The sequence below is a fragment of the Tachypleus tridentatus genome, chromosome 7, assembly GCF_004210375.1.
Source record: "Tachypleus tridentatus isolate NWPU-2018 chromosome 7, ASM421037v1, whole genome shotgun sequence".
Classification (NCBI taxonomy): domain Eukaryota; kingdom Metazoa; phylum Arthropoda; class Merostomata; order Xiphosura; family Limulidae; genus Tachypleus; species Tachypleus tridentatus.
This window is the reverse complement of record NC_134831.1, coordinates 89,848,913-89,866,912: the sequence shown is the minus strand read 5'-3', so window position 1 is coordinate 89,866,912 and position 18,000 is coordinate 89,848,913. Positions and strand designations below refer to the sequence as shown.

Genomic DNA, 18,000 nt, shown 5'->3' with positions numbered 1-18,000 from the left:
GTTTGCTTGTAATTTTGTGTTCCATAAACTTTCTATGTGCTTTCAGCTGGTTGGATAAAACCTTGATGTTTATAAATGTAATGATAATTTCTTTTTTTTTTAACTTAATCTAAATTTTCTTTGTAATTACATAAATGGTTAAAATGGTCGCTTATGTTGTAGGTCAGTACGTTAAATATGGTGAAAAATAAATTAATTTTGTAGAGGTCAGTATGTTAAATATGGTCAAAACCAACTTTTTTGTACTAATTTTATTGGTTTAATATCAGTTAAGCATGAGGCAGACTGTAAGTTATGCTATTCTAACAAAAATGCACTGAAAACGTTTTTTGATTTGTATTTTCAAAAGTAAATAGGTCTGCTCTAAGTTTACCAGTTGTATGATTTGTTTTTTTGTACAGCAGGGAAACTGGTGGATGAAGTAGAGGTAACCAGATGCAATAATTATTTAAATTTACAGCCATCAAAAATTTAAAAATGTCATTGTCATACATCTCAAGAAACAACTAAAACATTCACCTTTATTGTAGGTTTTATTGTCTTCCTGCATTCTTGTAAGACTTTCATATAGTCTTACTTTATAAAACTTTAAATTTGATCACTTGTAAATTCTCTAAGAATGATAGATATTTATCTGTAGTGGTGCAAAAGCGTGATCACAGCTAACAGTTCTTGAAAAGCATAGAATTTTAACATATTGATTTCAAAACTTTAATGACATAAAATTTAACAATTGTCTTTTTCTGTTGTGGAAATGTATTTCAAGAGCTAAGTTTCTCAGCAAGTGTGTGTGCGTGTTTACCAATGTAAGTTTGTGTTTGGTAATAAGAATCTGTTTGAAGACGAATATTACACAGTGTGTGAGTTTTGTGTTTATTGTTTGTTCTGTTACAGAGTGGCTATTGTAATAATGATTTTTGTCAACTACAAGGGAGGTGGATATTACTTCTTTCACCATGCTCGTTGGAACGGCCTTACGGTAGCTGATGTTGTGTTCCCATGGTTAGTTCTTTATTAGTTTAACAACTAAATATCTCTCTCATTCTCCTCTTCTTTTGATTTTCTTTTTTTAGCATTGCATTAATGGTGATGATCTTTGTAAATTATGGGGCAGGCCAGTACCGGTGTTTTGACCATACTCCGTGGAATGGGCTTCACTTGGCAGACCTTGCCTTTGCATGGTTTGTGTTACAATGTATATATTGGTGTTGGAGATTTTTTTTTGTTTTCAGAATCAGTTTTAATATGCAATCGTAACGTGTTGGTATTATTTTAAGGTTGAAATACCCACAAGTACAGAATAATCTTAAGTGAGAGGGTTATAAAAGATGACATTGTTTTTGTCCGTGACTCATAAAGAGAAAAAGCACTAAGAAATTGGGAATTCACGTCTAATGTAATTTTAAAGTAGAAAATATTTAATATCAGAAGTTAACTTTGAAAGGAAACACTCACAAACTAACAGAATCTAAAGTGTTAGTTGTAACTCTTTAAAATTGAAATTTATTTTATAAAACTTAACTTAAAGCACATTATAAATATCTACATTTTGTACTTTCCAAGAAAATGTAATGGTGTAGGACTACATTTTTATTATTGCAAATTGACTGAAAATGTCATCTTTGTAGTTCCATTATTCACAGCAACCTCTATGAAAACCAAAGTCTAGAGCTTGATACAGTTTTCTGATTGGCTTAGAGAAGTGAAGATTTATTTGAGACAATTTACATGTATGCACTTGTACAATTAGACAAGTATATAGTCATTGGTATAAGCTTTATTTTTGTTACTAGTATGAGTACCTGAATCACAGAGCAATATTTACAAACAGAAAACTCTGTTGGTGTTTTTCTCATTCTACAAAACATTTTTATGTAGATGATCAGTCTTCTACAACAGAGTACCACTGTTGTATTTATGACCAGTGTATTTTTATTGATTGTACATTGTAACTAATCAGTATTTATGTCCTTTCTATTCATTTGTGTTAAAGAGGTTACGGATTTAGTGCCCAGTGAAACATTTCTAAGAACTAGCTGTTTAAACACTTTAAAAAGACTGCAAATCAAATAATTTAGAAATGTCAAGTAAGAATATGAAGAGTCTGTTGAGTCTTGTAGTGAGTAGCCTTGTTAATTTGAAATGTTTACACACAACTAAGAGTTCTGTTATTACTAGTTAAGTTTATATAATGTTTATTTATAAAGAGGAGAGAGTAGTCTTGCTAATTTGAAATGTTTACACACAACTAAGAGTTCTGTTATTACTAGCTAAGTTTATATAATGTTTATTTATAAAGAGGAGAGAGTAGTCTTGTTATTTGAAATGTTTACACACAACTAAGAGTTCTGTTATTACTAGCTAAGTTTATATAATGTTTATTTATAAAGAGGAGAGAGTAGCCTTGCTAATTTGAAATGTTTACACACAACTAAGAGTTTTGTTATTACAAGCTAAGTTTATATAATGTTTATTTATAAAGAGAAGAGAGTAGTCTTGCTAATTTGAAATGTTTACACACAACTAAGAGTTCTGTTATTACTAGCTAAGTTTATACAACGTTTAATTATAAAGAGGAGAGAGTAGTCTTGCTAATTTGAAATGTTTACACACAACTAAGAGTTATGTTATTACTAGCTAAGTTTATACAACGTTTAATTATAAAGAGGAGAGAGTAGCCTTGCTAATTTGAAATGTTTACACACAACTAAGAGTTCTGTTATTACTAGTTAAGTTTATATAATGTTTATTTATAAAGAGGAGAGAGTAGTCTTGCTAATTTGAAATGTTTACACACAACTAAGAGTTCTGTTATTACTAGGTAAGTTTATACATTTATTTATAAAGAGGAGAGAGTAGTCTTGCTAATTTGCTAACTTGCTAAGTTGTTTGCACACAACTAAGAGTTCTGATATTACTAGCTAAGTTTATACAATGTTTATTTGTAAAGAGTAGCCTTGCCACTTTGAAATGTTTACACGCAGCAATGTGTAGTTTACACTAAACTGTAGTTCTGTTATTATGAGCTAAGTTTATTCAACATTTATTTATAAAGAGAAGTTAGTATGCTATTTTGAATATATTTTGTGTAAAACGTCATTAAATTACAAACAACATATTTTAGTGTTGTATTAGTTGATTAGTTAGTATTTGATCCTTTCTTGAAGGTGACATATATAGTATGTGCTATTTAAAATTTAAGAAAATTAACTAATTGACTTGACTTAAGTAGCAGAAAATGAAATTCAGTCAACACATTTTTACCGTAAGTGTGCATGTCTTCATCAGTTATAAATATTCTCAAAATAGCTGTCAATAAAATCCTGAATTATTAAGTTTTATGAAAGGAGGCCAAAGGCCACCTGTTTTAACCATTTATACAGTAGTGTGTTTTCTGTCAGTCAGTCAGTAAACACTAAGATAATGTCCCATAAGTGATTCTTAGCATTGCAGTTTCTACTGTTGTGATGCCAGTTAAATATGTGCATCCCATGAATCGTGAGAAAAATTATACACACTGTAGGCTACATTATGATATGACATATGAACCTGAAATCAAGATATTCATTACTCATAATTTTGTTTTTATTTACTCTTTGAACAGAATGCAATTGTGGGACCTGTAGAGTTAACATCTTTGTTAACCTAAAGATTACCTAGGAAGGTTGAAATGTTGCCCTTTGTTTTATTAGTAAAAGTTTTGATACCTATACCAGCCATCTTGAGAAACATAATTAACATAATATTATTGGCTTACTTTGTTACAGTATATTATTGCATGTAATGAAATATAAATTTATTTTATAGTGTAAATATTTATATATTTTTAGCATCAAGAGAAATACTTTGAGATTGCTTTGTTTTTTGCATAATAAAGTTTTATTTTCAATAATTTCCTATACAGATTCTCTGCTTGTTTATTTGTTGACATATTCGTGTAAGTTTTCTATTGGTTAGGTTTATGTGGATAATGGGAACATCCTTGGCTTTAACTATGAGGTCCTTGCTACGAAAGTCTGTCCCAAGAAGACGAATTTTCAGGAATATCTTGAAACGTTCCTGTACTCTGTTTGCTCTTGGAATTATTTTGAACACTTATGGTGGAAGTGAGTTTTTTGAAGTGATTAGTTAATCCTGGTTATTATTTTATACAAGAGAATACAACTGAGTTTAAGTTGTAATTTAATCATAAGTTTATATAAATTGATAAAGATTTGTTGCTAGTAGCATTGCTAAAAATTTCATAATGTGACTGAGAGTTACGCCTGAAGGCGTGTAAGGCTAAAACTAGGTTTCGATATCCATGTTTTACACAGCACAGATAGACCATTGTGTAGCTTTGTGTTTAATAACAACAAAACAAACAAGGATGAGAATTTATTTTTAAGTTTCTATGAACAATAATATTTCTTGAAGATAATATTTGACATTTATTAGCCATCATTGTGTGTATGGCACGATGAATGATTGATTAATACAGACAGTTTAACTGATGTCCTGAACCTCAGTAACTACTACACTGTATTTTACCTGAATAAGATGAGAATGTTGTTTTAAGGTATGCTCTTTTATTCAGTTAATGATTTTTTACATTTTAAACCTGTGAATAAATTTAAACACTAAACTACACTTAAAAGTTAAGAGCAGGTTGTTTAACTAGGGTTAAATTTACTAAACATAAGAACAGTATTTTTACAGAGCTATATGCAACTTATTTTTAATTCTTATCGATACAGGTACATTGCTTTCATTAAAAGTTAATATTAAGTAAGATGTAAACATTGTACAACTGAAGAAGTGAAAGTTGTCTACATTAAACTTATAAAGAGGAGATGTAATAATACCCTGTTTTCTGGTTTTATTTCAGAAAATAATCTAGAGAAACTCAGAATTCCTGGTGTCTTGCAGAGATTTGGAATTTGTTACTTTGTTGTGGCCTCCATTCACCTAATTTTTGCTAAGCCTAATGATACTCATCAGGTAAGAAGTAATTAAATTTAAATTTCTAAAGAAGTGAATCTGTGTTTTATGGTTGTAACCTAAAATATTATAACTGATGAAATACAAATGTCAAGTTAAGAATGTATCTACTAGTGTTTCTACTTAATCTATTTTATAAACAAAACTTCCTCAACAGTATGAAAGGAAAATGACTAATATCACAGAGAATAGATAAGTTATGAACTGGAAACAACTGTAAAACTGACTAGGATTGTAATACGTGGATATAAAGGTCTTGGTTTGAAAACTTACAATTATTTTTTTAAACAATGATAACTTAATACACAATTCTAGACATAAGACAGTTTCCAGTCTCAAATAGAACACCACAAAGGAAAACACTAGTGTTTCTACTTAATCTATTTTATAAACAAAACTTCCTCAACAGTATGAAAGGAAAATGACTAATATCACAGAGAATAGATAAGTTATGAACTGGAAACAACTGTAAAACTGACTAGGATTGTAATACGTGGATATAAAGGTCTTGGTTTGAAAACTTACAATTATTTTTTTAAACAATGATAACTTAATACACAATTCTAGACATAAGACAGTTTCCAGTCTCAAATAGAACACCAATAACTTGTATTTTATTGTACATTTTAGATTAGAAACTGTCTTTATTTTTAGAATTGTGTATTAAATAATCATTGTTTAAAATAATTGTGAGTTTTTTAAACATTACACGAGTGACAAGGAATGTTTAAACAAGTCTCAGTTGTTGCTTTACAAAAGGATTTAGATCATTTGGTGATTTGGCCAAATGAGTAACAGATGGTTTTTAATTATAATAAGTGTAAAATACTGCATGTGGGTTATCATAGTTTGAATTATAACTTATATTTGAAGAATTTTAACAGTGTTATGGAAGATAAAGATTTTTGAGGTTCAGATGGACCAGTCTTTGAAGCCATCCAAACTGTGTGTTTTTACCACTAAAAAAACATATAAGATTTTAGATTGTACTTGCAAAAATATTAAATATAAGTCTGAAGAGGTTATAATATTTTTGGTTGACCTAAATTTGGAATACAGTGTTCAATCATGGACTCCTTATTGTAAGAAGTGCATAGAATTGTTGGAAAGATTTCATAGGAAGGTTACCAGAATGGTTTCTAGGATAAAAGTAAACAAATATGAATTTTGTCATGATAGGTGTTATCAGCTAAGACAGTTTTATTTTTTCTAACAGAGTGGCAGCTAACAATTCTACTGCATATAGCAAATCCAAGTCCATATGCACCAACAAGTCCATTATGGTCCTTTAATTTAAGTTATGCTAGAATGGTGACTAAAAGCAAAATGTTAAATGAAAGGTTTAAAGAGCAGGTTATATTTAGGTTTTATTTTATTTAAGATTGTTTTAAAAATTTTAATAACAGCACTATCCATTAACCGTCTTATGAATGTATTCTAGATTCTAGATTGAGCACAATATACCACTAAAATGTGTATGTTTACATTGTGAAATAAAGTACATTCAGTAGTGATTAGTTCATGTTTTTAATACATTCAATATGTTTCTATTTCATAGTTGAATATGTTGATACTAAAATAAAACTAAAGAAAGCAATTATCTAAGTGTCATTCTTCTGATAGTGTAATATTTTTTCGATACTTTACTTTAATGCAGCATGAGAAGTGGGCTCCTGTTCGAGATATCTTCTTGTATTGGGGGGAGTGGTTATCGATGTTTGTCATTCTGGTGATTCATATTCTTTTGACCTTTCTGCTTGCAGTACCAGGATGTCCGAGGCAAGTTTTTATTTCCTTGACTCTCAGTGAATATGTATTTGTGCTTACATCCATAGATAAACAGAATTTAATCATAATTAATATAGTAACTGCTGTTTATACTTGTCTACTTAGATAAATGTACAGTTTTAATTATAATTATTGCATATATTACTACTTTTCTTAGTAATGTATTATTTTCAATACTGGTTCTATAAAAATACATAAAATAATCCACACAATGTTACTTATGACATAAAATCTAAATCTTATTTAAAGTTAAACCAGTGAGTTGTTGTGTAAATTTGATTGATTTGAATATTACATATTAACACTGTGTTATGTTGTAGAGGTTACCTTGGACCTGGTGGTTTACATAGTGGTGGTGAGTACTTTAATTGTACTGGAGGGGCAGCAGGTTATATTGATAGAATTGTCCTGGGTGAGTCCCATATGTATCAGCATCCAACTGCAAAGGTATGTTATAAATCATCTGTTGTGTACATGTAGGATTTGTGTATGTTGTGGTTCTTAGGGAGTTCTGTGTACCCCGTGTCATTCTATATATGTACTGTATGTCGAGTGCAGATATAGTCATTCCAGTGTATTATATGTACCAGTGTAGTTATAGTCGTGCACCGTCGTCCAGTGTAGTTATAGTCCAGTAAGTCCAGTGTAGTTATAGTCGTGCACCGTATGTCCAGTGTAGTTATAGTCGTCCAGTGTAGTTATAGTCGCAACCGTATGTCCAGTGTAGTTATAGTCGCACCGTAAGTCCAGTGTAGTTATAGTCGTGCACCGTATGTCCAGTGTAGTTATAGTCGTATGTCAGTGTAGTTATAGTCGTGCACGTATGTCCAGTGTAGTTATAGTATGTCCAGTGTAGTTATAGTCCGTATGTCCAGTGTAGTTATAGTCGTGCACCGTATGTCCAGTGTAGTTATAGTCGTGCACCGTGTGTCCAGTGTAGTTATAGTCGCAGTTATAGTCGTGCACCATGTCCAGTGTAGTTATAGTCGCACCGTATGTCCAGTGTAGTTATAGTCGTGCACTGTATGTCCAGTGTAACTGTCATCATGTGCTGCATGTCCAATGTCACTGGAGATGTGTTACCATATGTCCAGTGTTCTTGTAGAGGTTTACTTAGTTTGGCAGTACTGAACTTTTTGTAAAGGTACTATGTATACAGTGTCTTTTTGAAGGTAGTATATACTTTGTGTTTTATAGGGATTTACTCTATGTGATACAGTTCCTCTCTTTACAGTACATTTGGGAAACTACTCTGTGCATTGTGTGTTTATAAATAAGTTTTTGTTGAGTATTTTTGAAGAGGTGTATTGTGTTAAGTGCTTAGCATGTTTTGAGATATATTTAAGTTTTTCTTTAAAATGTATTTAATGTGTTATTAGAAAGTGTTTCTTTAGTTATTTCCTGTTCAAATTGTAACCTACTTGTTTGTTTGGTTATATTTAATGTTATCTATCTGGTCAACCTTCCAACTCAACTTGTAATATCTGTGTTAATTCTTCTACTTGTTTGTTTGGTTATATTATATGTTATCTATCTGGTCAACCTTCCAACTCAACTTGTAATATCTGTGTTAATTCTTCTACTTGTTTGTTTGGTTATATTTATGTTATCTATCTGGTCAACCTTCCAACTCAACTTGTAATATCTGTGTTAATTCTTCTACTTGTTTGTTTGGTTATATTATATGTTATCTATCTGGTCAACCTTCCAACTCAACTTGTAATATCTGTGTTAATTCTTCTACTTGTTTGTTTGGTTATATTATATGTTATCCATCTGGTCAACCTTCCAACTCAACTTGTAATATCTGTGTTAATTCTTCTACTTGTTTGTTTGGTTATATTTAATGTTATCTATCTGGTCAACCTTCCAACTCAACTTGTAATATCTGTGTTAATTCTTCTAGTTGTTTGTTTGGTTATATTTAATGTTATCTATCTCGTCAACCTTCCAACTCAGCTTGTAATCTCTGTGTTAATTCTTCTACTTGTTTGTTTGGCTATATTTAATAGGTCATCTATCTGACTGACCTTCCATATGATCCTGAAGGAATCCTAGGTTTCTTGACATCCATTTTTTTGGTCTTCCTTGGTTTACAAGTAAGTTCTTGATTGTGAAAAGTAACAGGATATTTATTATCATACTTTTTCTCTACCAATACCTTATTCAGGTTTTCATGTTTAATGTTGAAAACAGTACAGGTCTAACCTACCACAACATAGATCAGTCAGTTAGTAGAGTTGGGTAAGAAAAGCACTGATACAGAAACACATTTTATCTAACACTATTTACTGTAAATTTGTTTTAAGACTAATGTTATTTTCTTTGTGTTAAGTTACATGTATCATGATGTTTATTTGTGGGATTCACAGCAGTCAGTTAATGCCTGACTATATTTTACTGAACAACTTACTTTATAAGTAAAAATATTGGAAGTTCAACATATTTCATGCTTGATTTTATTAAACCAAATTTATGTTCTGTATGTGAAGGTGTGTGTACTAATGTAAAGAAATTCTTTTATTGTGTTTGATGAGATGTTCAATAACACTGCTGACCAAAATCTTAAAGTCAATGAACATAAAGAAAAAATATGCATTTTGCATTGTTGGACTCAACCACTTATTTGAGTAGAGCTTCGAAAGATGAAAATAAGAAAAGGGAAAATAAAAATAAAAAACTTTTTTAGCATTTAATAGGGAAAATGTGAACACTAGGAAATTAGCCTAAATACTAAGTGGTTAAAAGTTTAAGACCATGCTGAAACGAAGCGTTAATAGGTAAACAAGTGACAAAATTTAGTCATTTGTGTCCAAGCATTAGTGTTGTCAACATCTCCCACTGACATCTTCTGTGTTATATTGGGTAAAAGCGTGGCAAAGGCTATAAAGTTGACAGAGTTTGAATGTGGCAGAATTGTCGAGCTGCAGAAGCAACGTCTCTCAACGTGCCATCGCTGGTGAGACTGGGCGTAGTAATACTGCTGTTGCAAATTTATTAAAAGATCCTGAGGGATACGGAACGAGAATTTCAAGTGGTCAGTCCAAGAAAATTTCGCCGGCATTGAGCAGGAGGATTCGACGGGTTGTCCGGCAAGACACCAGCCAATTGTCAAACCAGATTAAGGCCCTTACAGAGGCAGAATGCAGCTCAACAACAACAATAAGACAGCATTTACGAGAGAAAGGCTTTAAAAATCATAAACGTCTTCAAAGGTCACGCCTCCTTCCACGCCACAAAACAGTTTGGTTTAACTTTGCTGAGAAGCACCAAACATGGGACATAGAAAAGTGGAAGAAGGTTTTGTTCTTTGATGAGAAAAAATTTAACCTGGATGATCCAGATGACTTCAAACTTTATTGACACAATAAGGATGCCCCACCGGAGACATTTTCTACACGGCACAATGGAGGAGGTTCCATCATGATCTGGGGTGCTTTCTCCTTCCATGGAACAATGGAGCTTCAGGTTATACAGGGACAGCAAACAGCAGCTAGCTATATTGGCATGTTGAAGAGAGCATCCTTATTGACTGAAGGTCCTCGCTTGTGTGGAAATGACTGGATCTTTCAGCAGGACAATGCTGCAATCCACAATGCCTGCAGGACAAAGGACTTTTTCATGGTGAATAACGTGATTCTTTTGGACCATCCAGCATGTTCGCTCGAACTGAACCTCATTGAAAATGTTTGTGGCTGGATGTCAAGGGAATTCTATAGAAATGGACGTCAATTCCAAACAGTGCATGATCTTTGTGAAGCCATCTTCACCATTTGGAATAACATTTCAGCCAGCCTTCTGCAAACGCTTATATTGACCATACCAAAGTGAATGTTTGCAGTTATTCACAATAATGGCCGTGCAACTCACTACTGAGACCTCTTGTTGGGCATTTCCTACCCTGTTTAGAACCTCTTTTTGGTATGGTCTTAAACTTTCGACCAGCTAGTATTTACACTAATTTCATAGTGTTCATATTTTCCCTATTAAATGCTAAAAAATTTTATTTTTATTTTCCCTTTCCTTATTTTCATCTTCTGAAGTTCTACTCAAATAAGTGGTTGAGTGTAACAATGGAAAATGCATATTTTTTCTTTATGTTCATTGGCCTTAAGATTTTTGTCAGCAGTGTAGAAGTTGTATCGTAGTAACAACGTAAACAGTTATATTATTGCAGTTACAATGTTAATAGTTAAATTAATTACATAATTTAAAATAATGAAATTTCTTCATCAGTTAGCTATATTTATTTTATTTTATTTTGAGAGAAATTTATGAAACAGAACCCAGCTAATTACGTCTTGTCGCTGTTCTCTTACATTCCCACTGCAGCTGGAAATATAATTGATATTTCTACATCTTTATTTATGTTTAGAAAGACTGAATTTATATTCATCACTATGTGAATTGCTTTTTATGTTTATGTGATGTGTAGTTTGAAAGCAAGTACTAGTAGTTTAGATAAAAAGATATGGTATGATATCTGAAAGAGACATAGTCAAAAGTATGAAGTAGTTCCTACAGTTGTACATGGAACATGTAATTGTATCATTTATTATTTTGTAACAGTCATAATGGATACTTATAAGTGTTTCTATAATACAATAATAATATATACTTACACCGAAACAATGTTTCTTTACAAGTATCGTAAAGATATTTCATATAGTAAATGTTATATGAATACAATAGTACCATATACTTCCACCATAGCAATGTTTCTCTACAATTATCATAAAGATATTTCATATAGTAAATGTTACATTAATACAATAATAATATATTCTTCCACCATAACAATGTTTCTTTACAAGTATCATAAAGATACTTGTATAACAAGTGTTTCTGTAATACAGTGGTTACAGACACACCATAATGGTATTTTTCTTTATACAATATTTAAATTCAAACTATTTAAAATTAATAATGTAGTTTCTCAAATGTTTAATTGAGGCATATTTCATTTTTTATTCTTTTGATCAAAATACAGAAACTTTATACAAGAGAAAAACATACTTACTTTTTGTGGATATGAAACACTGATAGATCTTTTGAATCTAATTATGAGTCTAATATGGCTTTAATGGAAGTTGCATGCAAATGAATTAAAATACCCTATAATCCAAGCACCTTCATAAGGTGGACCTTTCTTGTTGAAGGACAAACTGTGTGAAGTTATTATACAGAAATGCTCAGATTTGATCAAGTTTTCCCCACACGAATGGAAAACGTTTCAACATTTTTCACAACATCTTGATCTAAGAGTAAAAGTGGACCATTTGTCATCTTTTGTCTTAAGCTAACGTTGGTTACCATCGAGTATCACTTTCTTACACGTTGTTGTTTGCAATGACCAAACATCATGAAGTACATTCCATATATGTGAAAAATAAGGTGTGATAAAACTGGTTTCTAAACTCAAAACATTGATAAGAATGTTACATCAAATATTCAGTGATTGGTTAGTTAGCCAGGCCTAGGTTTTTGTTTAACTAAAGGCATGATGATGGGTACAACTAAATACATGGTCTAACTGACTAGTGAATGAATATTTGATGTAACATTATTGTTAATGTTATAAGTGTTTCGATTTAATTCTTTTAAGTCACACACTCGACTCTTTTTGGCTGTTCCTTTATTTCTTTCTTTTTTTGTACCTATGGTGTTTTTGTTTAGATTGTTTTAACATGGTTGTAATTTAATTGAATATGTTGAAAATTGACAGAAATTATTGTAAAAGTTTTTATATATGAAACACAGTTACAATTTTTTTGGGATTTATATTTCAAATAGTTTTTTTTTCTTTATAATGTTCATCAGTGATGACAATAGGAGGAATATAATTTAATATTTTCATAGTTTCATATACTTTTAATATTAAAGGTTATTTAAAAGGTTTTTATAATTGGTAATTTTTGAGCTGTTATTAACAGTTTTGTAGGTTTGTATTTGAAGAAATTTGACATTGCACAAAAAAACTACATAATTTCTAACAGGTTTGCTTAATTTGTGGAATTTAATTTTTCATGTTTTTTAAGACAGTTCTATATTTCAGCATCTTTGAGATACTTTAGTTTGTTTGTTTATATTTTTCAGGCAGGAAAAATTCTGTTGACTTACCAAGAGTGGAAACCAAGAATAATTCGTTGGCTTATCTGGGGAGCAGTTATAGTTAGTACAGTTTTTGTATTCATCCACCGGTTCACTGTGTATTAAGTGTTTGTAGGTCACATATAAATAGTACTGTAAGCTTTTTCCTTAAATTACCATTAAAACTCCTTGAAATGTGTTGGAATACATATGAAAGTCCATCTCAAGTCCATCAGCTTGTTAAGGACTTTTTTGTATAGTGTTTAACCACTACATGGCTTGAAGGTCCATGGCTTTGTTTGTTGCAGTGTACGAGTTAAACATAAAAATGTAAACAAATACACCATCACATTTTAGTTACATATACTAATTATAGCTGGAAGTTCATGATAATTTTACACAGAATATAAGCTATCTCTCTTTTTCTTTGTCAGCTTCTTACACTAACAAAATTACTGAATGTGTAATGTGTACTTCAACAGTGGGTAACAGTATAAAAATCATTAGTGAGTTGCCAGACATTTACGGTTAAATTACTATCTTTAACACAACATTACTTATTTAAGTACAAAATTTCTAAAATAATTTCAAGAAATTCCAATCACATACATAAAAATCTGTTAAGTCCACTTGTTATAGATTTAACATTAGTTAATATTTATGTAAGCCTTTATTAATTACAGCCTGTATTTGAAAAAGAGATACATTAACACTGTGACTTGTATGTGTTTCTTGCTTTAGTTTAGTTAGGCTTAACTTCACTGTACTTTGTACTACCAATAAATAAATGTATAATGTTAGTTTACAACCTAAGTTAGACATTTTTAAAAACTTAAACTTTGATAAACTTTTAGTATTTTATTGTCCAAAATGTCTATTGAAGTATATTTACATTTTGTCTATGTTTATTGCATTGAATGCTTACACAAGCACATTATGAGAGTACAGCATATGCACATTTAAAAAAAAAACAAAGTATTGCTACAATAGAATGGTATCATGAGAAGGTTAACATACAACATTTCGTACCAAGATATTGCAACAAGAATTAATTTCCGACCAGTGAAAACTCGCAATAACTTGAAAAACCTTGAGAACTTTTAATTTAGGAGAAACTAGTTTCGACACGTTTGTGTCTTCTTCAGTCTAGTACTGTCTTTTGAAGATAAGGTGAGATGGAAAAGATAATGGATAGGTTGAAATAAGTATGTCAAGAATTTTGATATATATTTTTTTCCCATTATTTGTGGTATTTTTTCCCAACTGTTACAATATTGTGTTCTCTTTCTGCAAATGTCTGTCTTTTATTCCAATTAGGGGTTAATAGCCATCACACTGTGCAAGGGCAGTAAAAATGATGGTTGGATTCCAATAAACAAAAACCTCTGGTCTATTTCATACATCTTTGCCACAGGAGGAATGGCCTTCTTATTGCTCTCCACATGTTACTTTGTAATTGACGTAAAGAAGTGGTGGACTGGAGCACCTTTCTATTTTCCTGGTGAGTACACTAGCACAACAGACATCTTTTTATTACTGTATGTTTAGATCTAAGCTACATGGAAAATTATGGGTAAAAAACAGTTAACTTGAAACAATCTCTCTGATCATCTCTTTCTGCTCTTTAAGTTTTTTCATTTGTCAGATGTGTGGTTTATTGTTCCTGTGTAAATCCAGCTTCTCTTAACTGTACTACAGTATGTTTGTTTCAAGTTATACAGATGTATGGTTTGTTGTTACAGAAATGAAACACTTCTCTGTTTAATACAGGAATGAACTCTATTCTGCTCTACGTTGGACACTCTTTGACTGGTGAACTGTTTCCATGGTCGTGGCAAGTGGGTCAGACACACTGGGAACACTTGTTGGTGGACTTGTGGGGAGTGACATTGTGGGTGATAATTTCCATATGGCTTTACTATCAAAAGGTCTTCTTAACAGTGTGATTAATCGACACCTGCGACAGAAAGTTACACTTTGTAAAGTCTAAGGTTTATTTTATTACATGTGTAACATTATTGGATGCCTGAAGTATTTAAATAAAGTTATAATAAGTTTGGTTTATTCACAGTGCTTTTATGTTTTACCCTGTCACATTTATTGTCATCTGTTGCATTGTTTTTAGAATGCAAGGTTTAAGAATTTTATTTTTTCTTAGAAATATTGAGGTTTTAATTAAAAATGAAGAATGGTATCTCACATTGAATCAAATGTTTTGTGAAATGTTTTTATTACTGTCCATTGGTAGTTTATAAAATTGCTGTTTTAATTGTTTCTTTATATTGAGAGTTTTGTAAAAAAAAAAATTATTTTTTCCTTCATTTAATGGTGAAGTTATATTTACCTAATAGCAAAATGAAATGTTGACAACTTGAGTGAAGTTGAGAAACCATGTGGATGAAAGTAAAGGATCTCATTGATAATGCAGTATTTTTACTTGAAAAAGATTTATATACTCAGATAATTACTGGTGTAGATAGGGTAAGTTTAGATAATGGATTTTGATTTAATAAGAAATAAAAGAAACTTTTATGAAAAGAAAATGTGTATGATATTTTTACAATCAGAAGTTGTTTTAAGAGGTTCATATAGTGTTGTTTAACCACATAGTCAGTATTATTATATATATCTATGACTAAGATACCATATTTCATGTAATACACTAGTGATGGGCATTTCAGTTCTCTGTGTTGATATATAAAACACTTAAAGGATGATTTCTAGTGTTTTGTTTTGTGTATTTAGAGGCATTTTAATTTATATTTAAATATTTATTAAAGAATAATAAAATCAGTATATTTTTATATGACATAGTTAAAAACTGTGAGACAAATAACCCGTCACAATTTTAAAATGGCAGTTATGTTATTTCACAAGTAAGTTGAACTTGTTTAGTATAAAAGTATTAAAAAAATAGTGAAGAGATGTTTATTTGACTTCACTAAGATTGTTTACTTCCAAAAAAATATCAGTGCATAATGGGTAGAGAAAGCACTATGTATAGGAAAGAACAACGTTTCGACCTTCTTCGGTCATCGTCAGATTCACAAAGGTTTTTACATACATATAATAACACCTGCTACCTATCTTGTAATTAACATAATAAAGTAACAAGTAAAATAACACCTGCTACCTATCTTGTAATTAATGTAATAAAGTAACAAGTAAAATAACACCTGCTACCTATCTTATAATTAATGTAATAAAGTAACAAGTAAAATAACACCTGCTACCTATCTTGTAATAAAGTAACAAGTAAAATAACACCTGCTACCTATCTTGTAATTAATGTAATAAAGTAACAAGTAAAATAACAACTGCTACCTATCTTGTAATTAACATAATAAAGTAACAAGTAAAATAGCACCTGCTACCTATCTTGTACTTAACATACTAAAGTAACAAGTAAAATAACACCTGCTACCTATCTTGTAATTAATGTAATAAGGTAACAAGTAAAATAACACCTGCTACCTATCTTGTAATTAATGTAATAAAGTAACAAGTAAAATAACACCTGCTACCTATCTTGTAATTAACATAATAAAGTAACAAGTAAAATAACACCTGCTACCTATCGTAATTAACATACTATAACAAGTAAAATAACACCTGCTAATTAACATACTAAAGTAACAAGTAAAATAACACCTGCTACCTGTCTTGTAACAAGTTAACATACTAAAGTAACAAGTAAAATAACACCTGCTACCTATCTTGTAATTAACATAATAAAGTAACAAGTAAAATAACACCTGCTACCTATCTTGTAATTAACATAATAAAGTAACAATTAAGATCATTTCTATGGCTCATATTTATTTTTTAATTTTTAACAGCTTGTTGGCTGAATTAGTAACAACAATTGATTTTCTCTAAATTCTATATAAATATAAGATGAGTGTGTGGGTGAAATGCATCTTAAAACACTATATCAACATATCTGCTGCTTGTCTTGTAATTAATGTTTTAAAATAATGATTAAAAACATATCTAAAAAGATGAATATGTATTGACACTTAGTTCCAAATGTGTAATTAATAAATTATCTATTATCTGCAGTTTTATTTCATTCTCTGCTCAGTTTGTATGGCAAGGTGTTTTGTTATGTCACTGTGTAGGGAAATACTGGCATTATTTTCGTAGTTTGATTCGATCTTCTAGGCAGTATACCATGAAACAGATACAAACCTGTTTGTAATTAGTACCACCTGTTAATATGTAAATTACAATACGAAAAACACCGTAGTATTTGAATTGAGTTTTTTACCACGAAGAGCTTAATGCGCAACTGAGGTTTAAAATAACTCGGTGAAAATTTACGATATGTAGATTTTAAGATATTGAATTATAGAATTCAACCCATAAGTACTAAAACTGTCTTTCGAAGTAATATTGGTACACCAAACACTAGTGTTTGGTTAGTTTACATTTTATAGGTATTTCTTGTGTTGTTGCTAATAAACTTTTCAAGAAACAACCTCTAGGTGGAACGCCACTTTTGTCCTTATTAATTTAAAAGCTATGTGGATCAACATAAAAATTATAACTTCATGCTGGTTTTCTTTGACAATAGATATAAAACTTCTGTAGTTGAAGTATAAAGAAAGTTTGTTTATGACAACGGAACATGAATAATTTTGTCTCTTGATTTAAAAGTTTAACCTCTGAAAATGGTAATACAGTATCTTTATCTTCTTTACAGTAAAATAATAATTTGATTTCTTTCATTTAAATATAATAAATTTCCAAACGTGATAATTATGTTTGAAGAGTATAAATAAATCACTAAAATATATTTTTAATCAAAATTGAAACAATTTGAACACTGCTAAGCAGTTGGTAGTAATGGTTACAACCCATTGTTACACCACCTGTTTGATCATAAAACTTTCTATAAACAAAATTTCATGACTGTGTTTTTATAAAATGAAGCAGTTCAAAGGTTATTGTAATGATTAAAATACCATTTACAGCTTATTTTCTAATTGTCTCACGCTGGTAGAAGGGTAAGTCTACAAGTTTACAACCTAAAATGAGGGGTTCTATTCCCTTTGGTGGATTCAGCAGATAGACCATTATGGCTTTGTTATAAGAAACACATTTCCTGTTTAGTAAAGTTAGGGTTAGTTGTAATTGATT

The 18,000-nt window shown here is 30.6% G+C and overlaps 1 protein-coding gene across 10 annotated transcripts in view; it reads left to right on the top strand.

The window, feature by feature from the left end:
- LOC143256170 (heparan-alpha-glucosaminide N-acetyltransferase-like) overlaps positions 1 to 15,401 on the top strand; it is a 30,846-nt gene extending 15,445 nt beyond the window's left edge. For 6 of the 10 annotated variants that reach the window (XM_076513000.1, XM_076513004.1, XM_076512999.1 and 3 more), the window contains 9 exons: positions 895 to 1,002; positions 3,958 to 4,106; positions 4,868 to 4,980; positions 6,638 to 6,759; positions 7,089 to 7,215; positions 8,781 to 8,867; positions 12,865 to 12,939; positions 14,176 to 14,359; positions 14,629 to 15,401. In XM_076513000.1, the coding sequence (XP_076369115.1) occupies positions 895 to 1,002; positions 3,958 to 4,106; positions 4,868 to 4,980; positions 6,638 to 6,759; positions 7,089 to 7,215; positions 8,781 to 8,867; positions 12,865 to 12,939; positions 14,176 to 14,359; positions 14,629 to 14,804 (1,141 nt within the window). In that variant the 3' untranslated portion in view covers positions 14,805 to 15,401. Of the gene's footprint in view, positions 1 to 894; positions 1,003 to 1,073; positions 1,182 to 3,957; positions 4,107 to 4,867; positions 4,981 to 6,637; positions 6,760 to 7,088; positions 7,216 to 8,780; positions 8,868 to 12,864; positions 12,940 to 14,175; positions 14,360 to 14,628 lie in introns of all 10 variants that reach the window. The other 4 variants (XM_076513006.1, XM_076513005.1, XM_076513008.1 and 1 more) reach the window with 2 other exon arrangements.
- Positions 15,402 to 18,000: the final 2,599 nt, after the last annotated feature.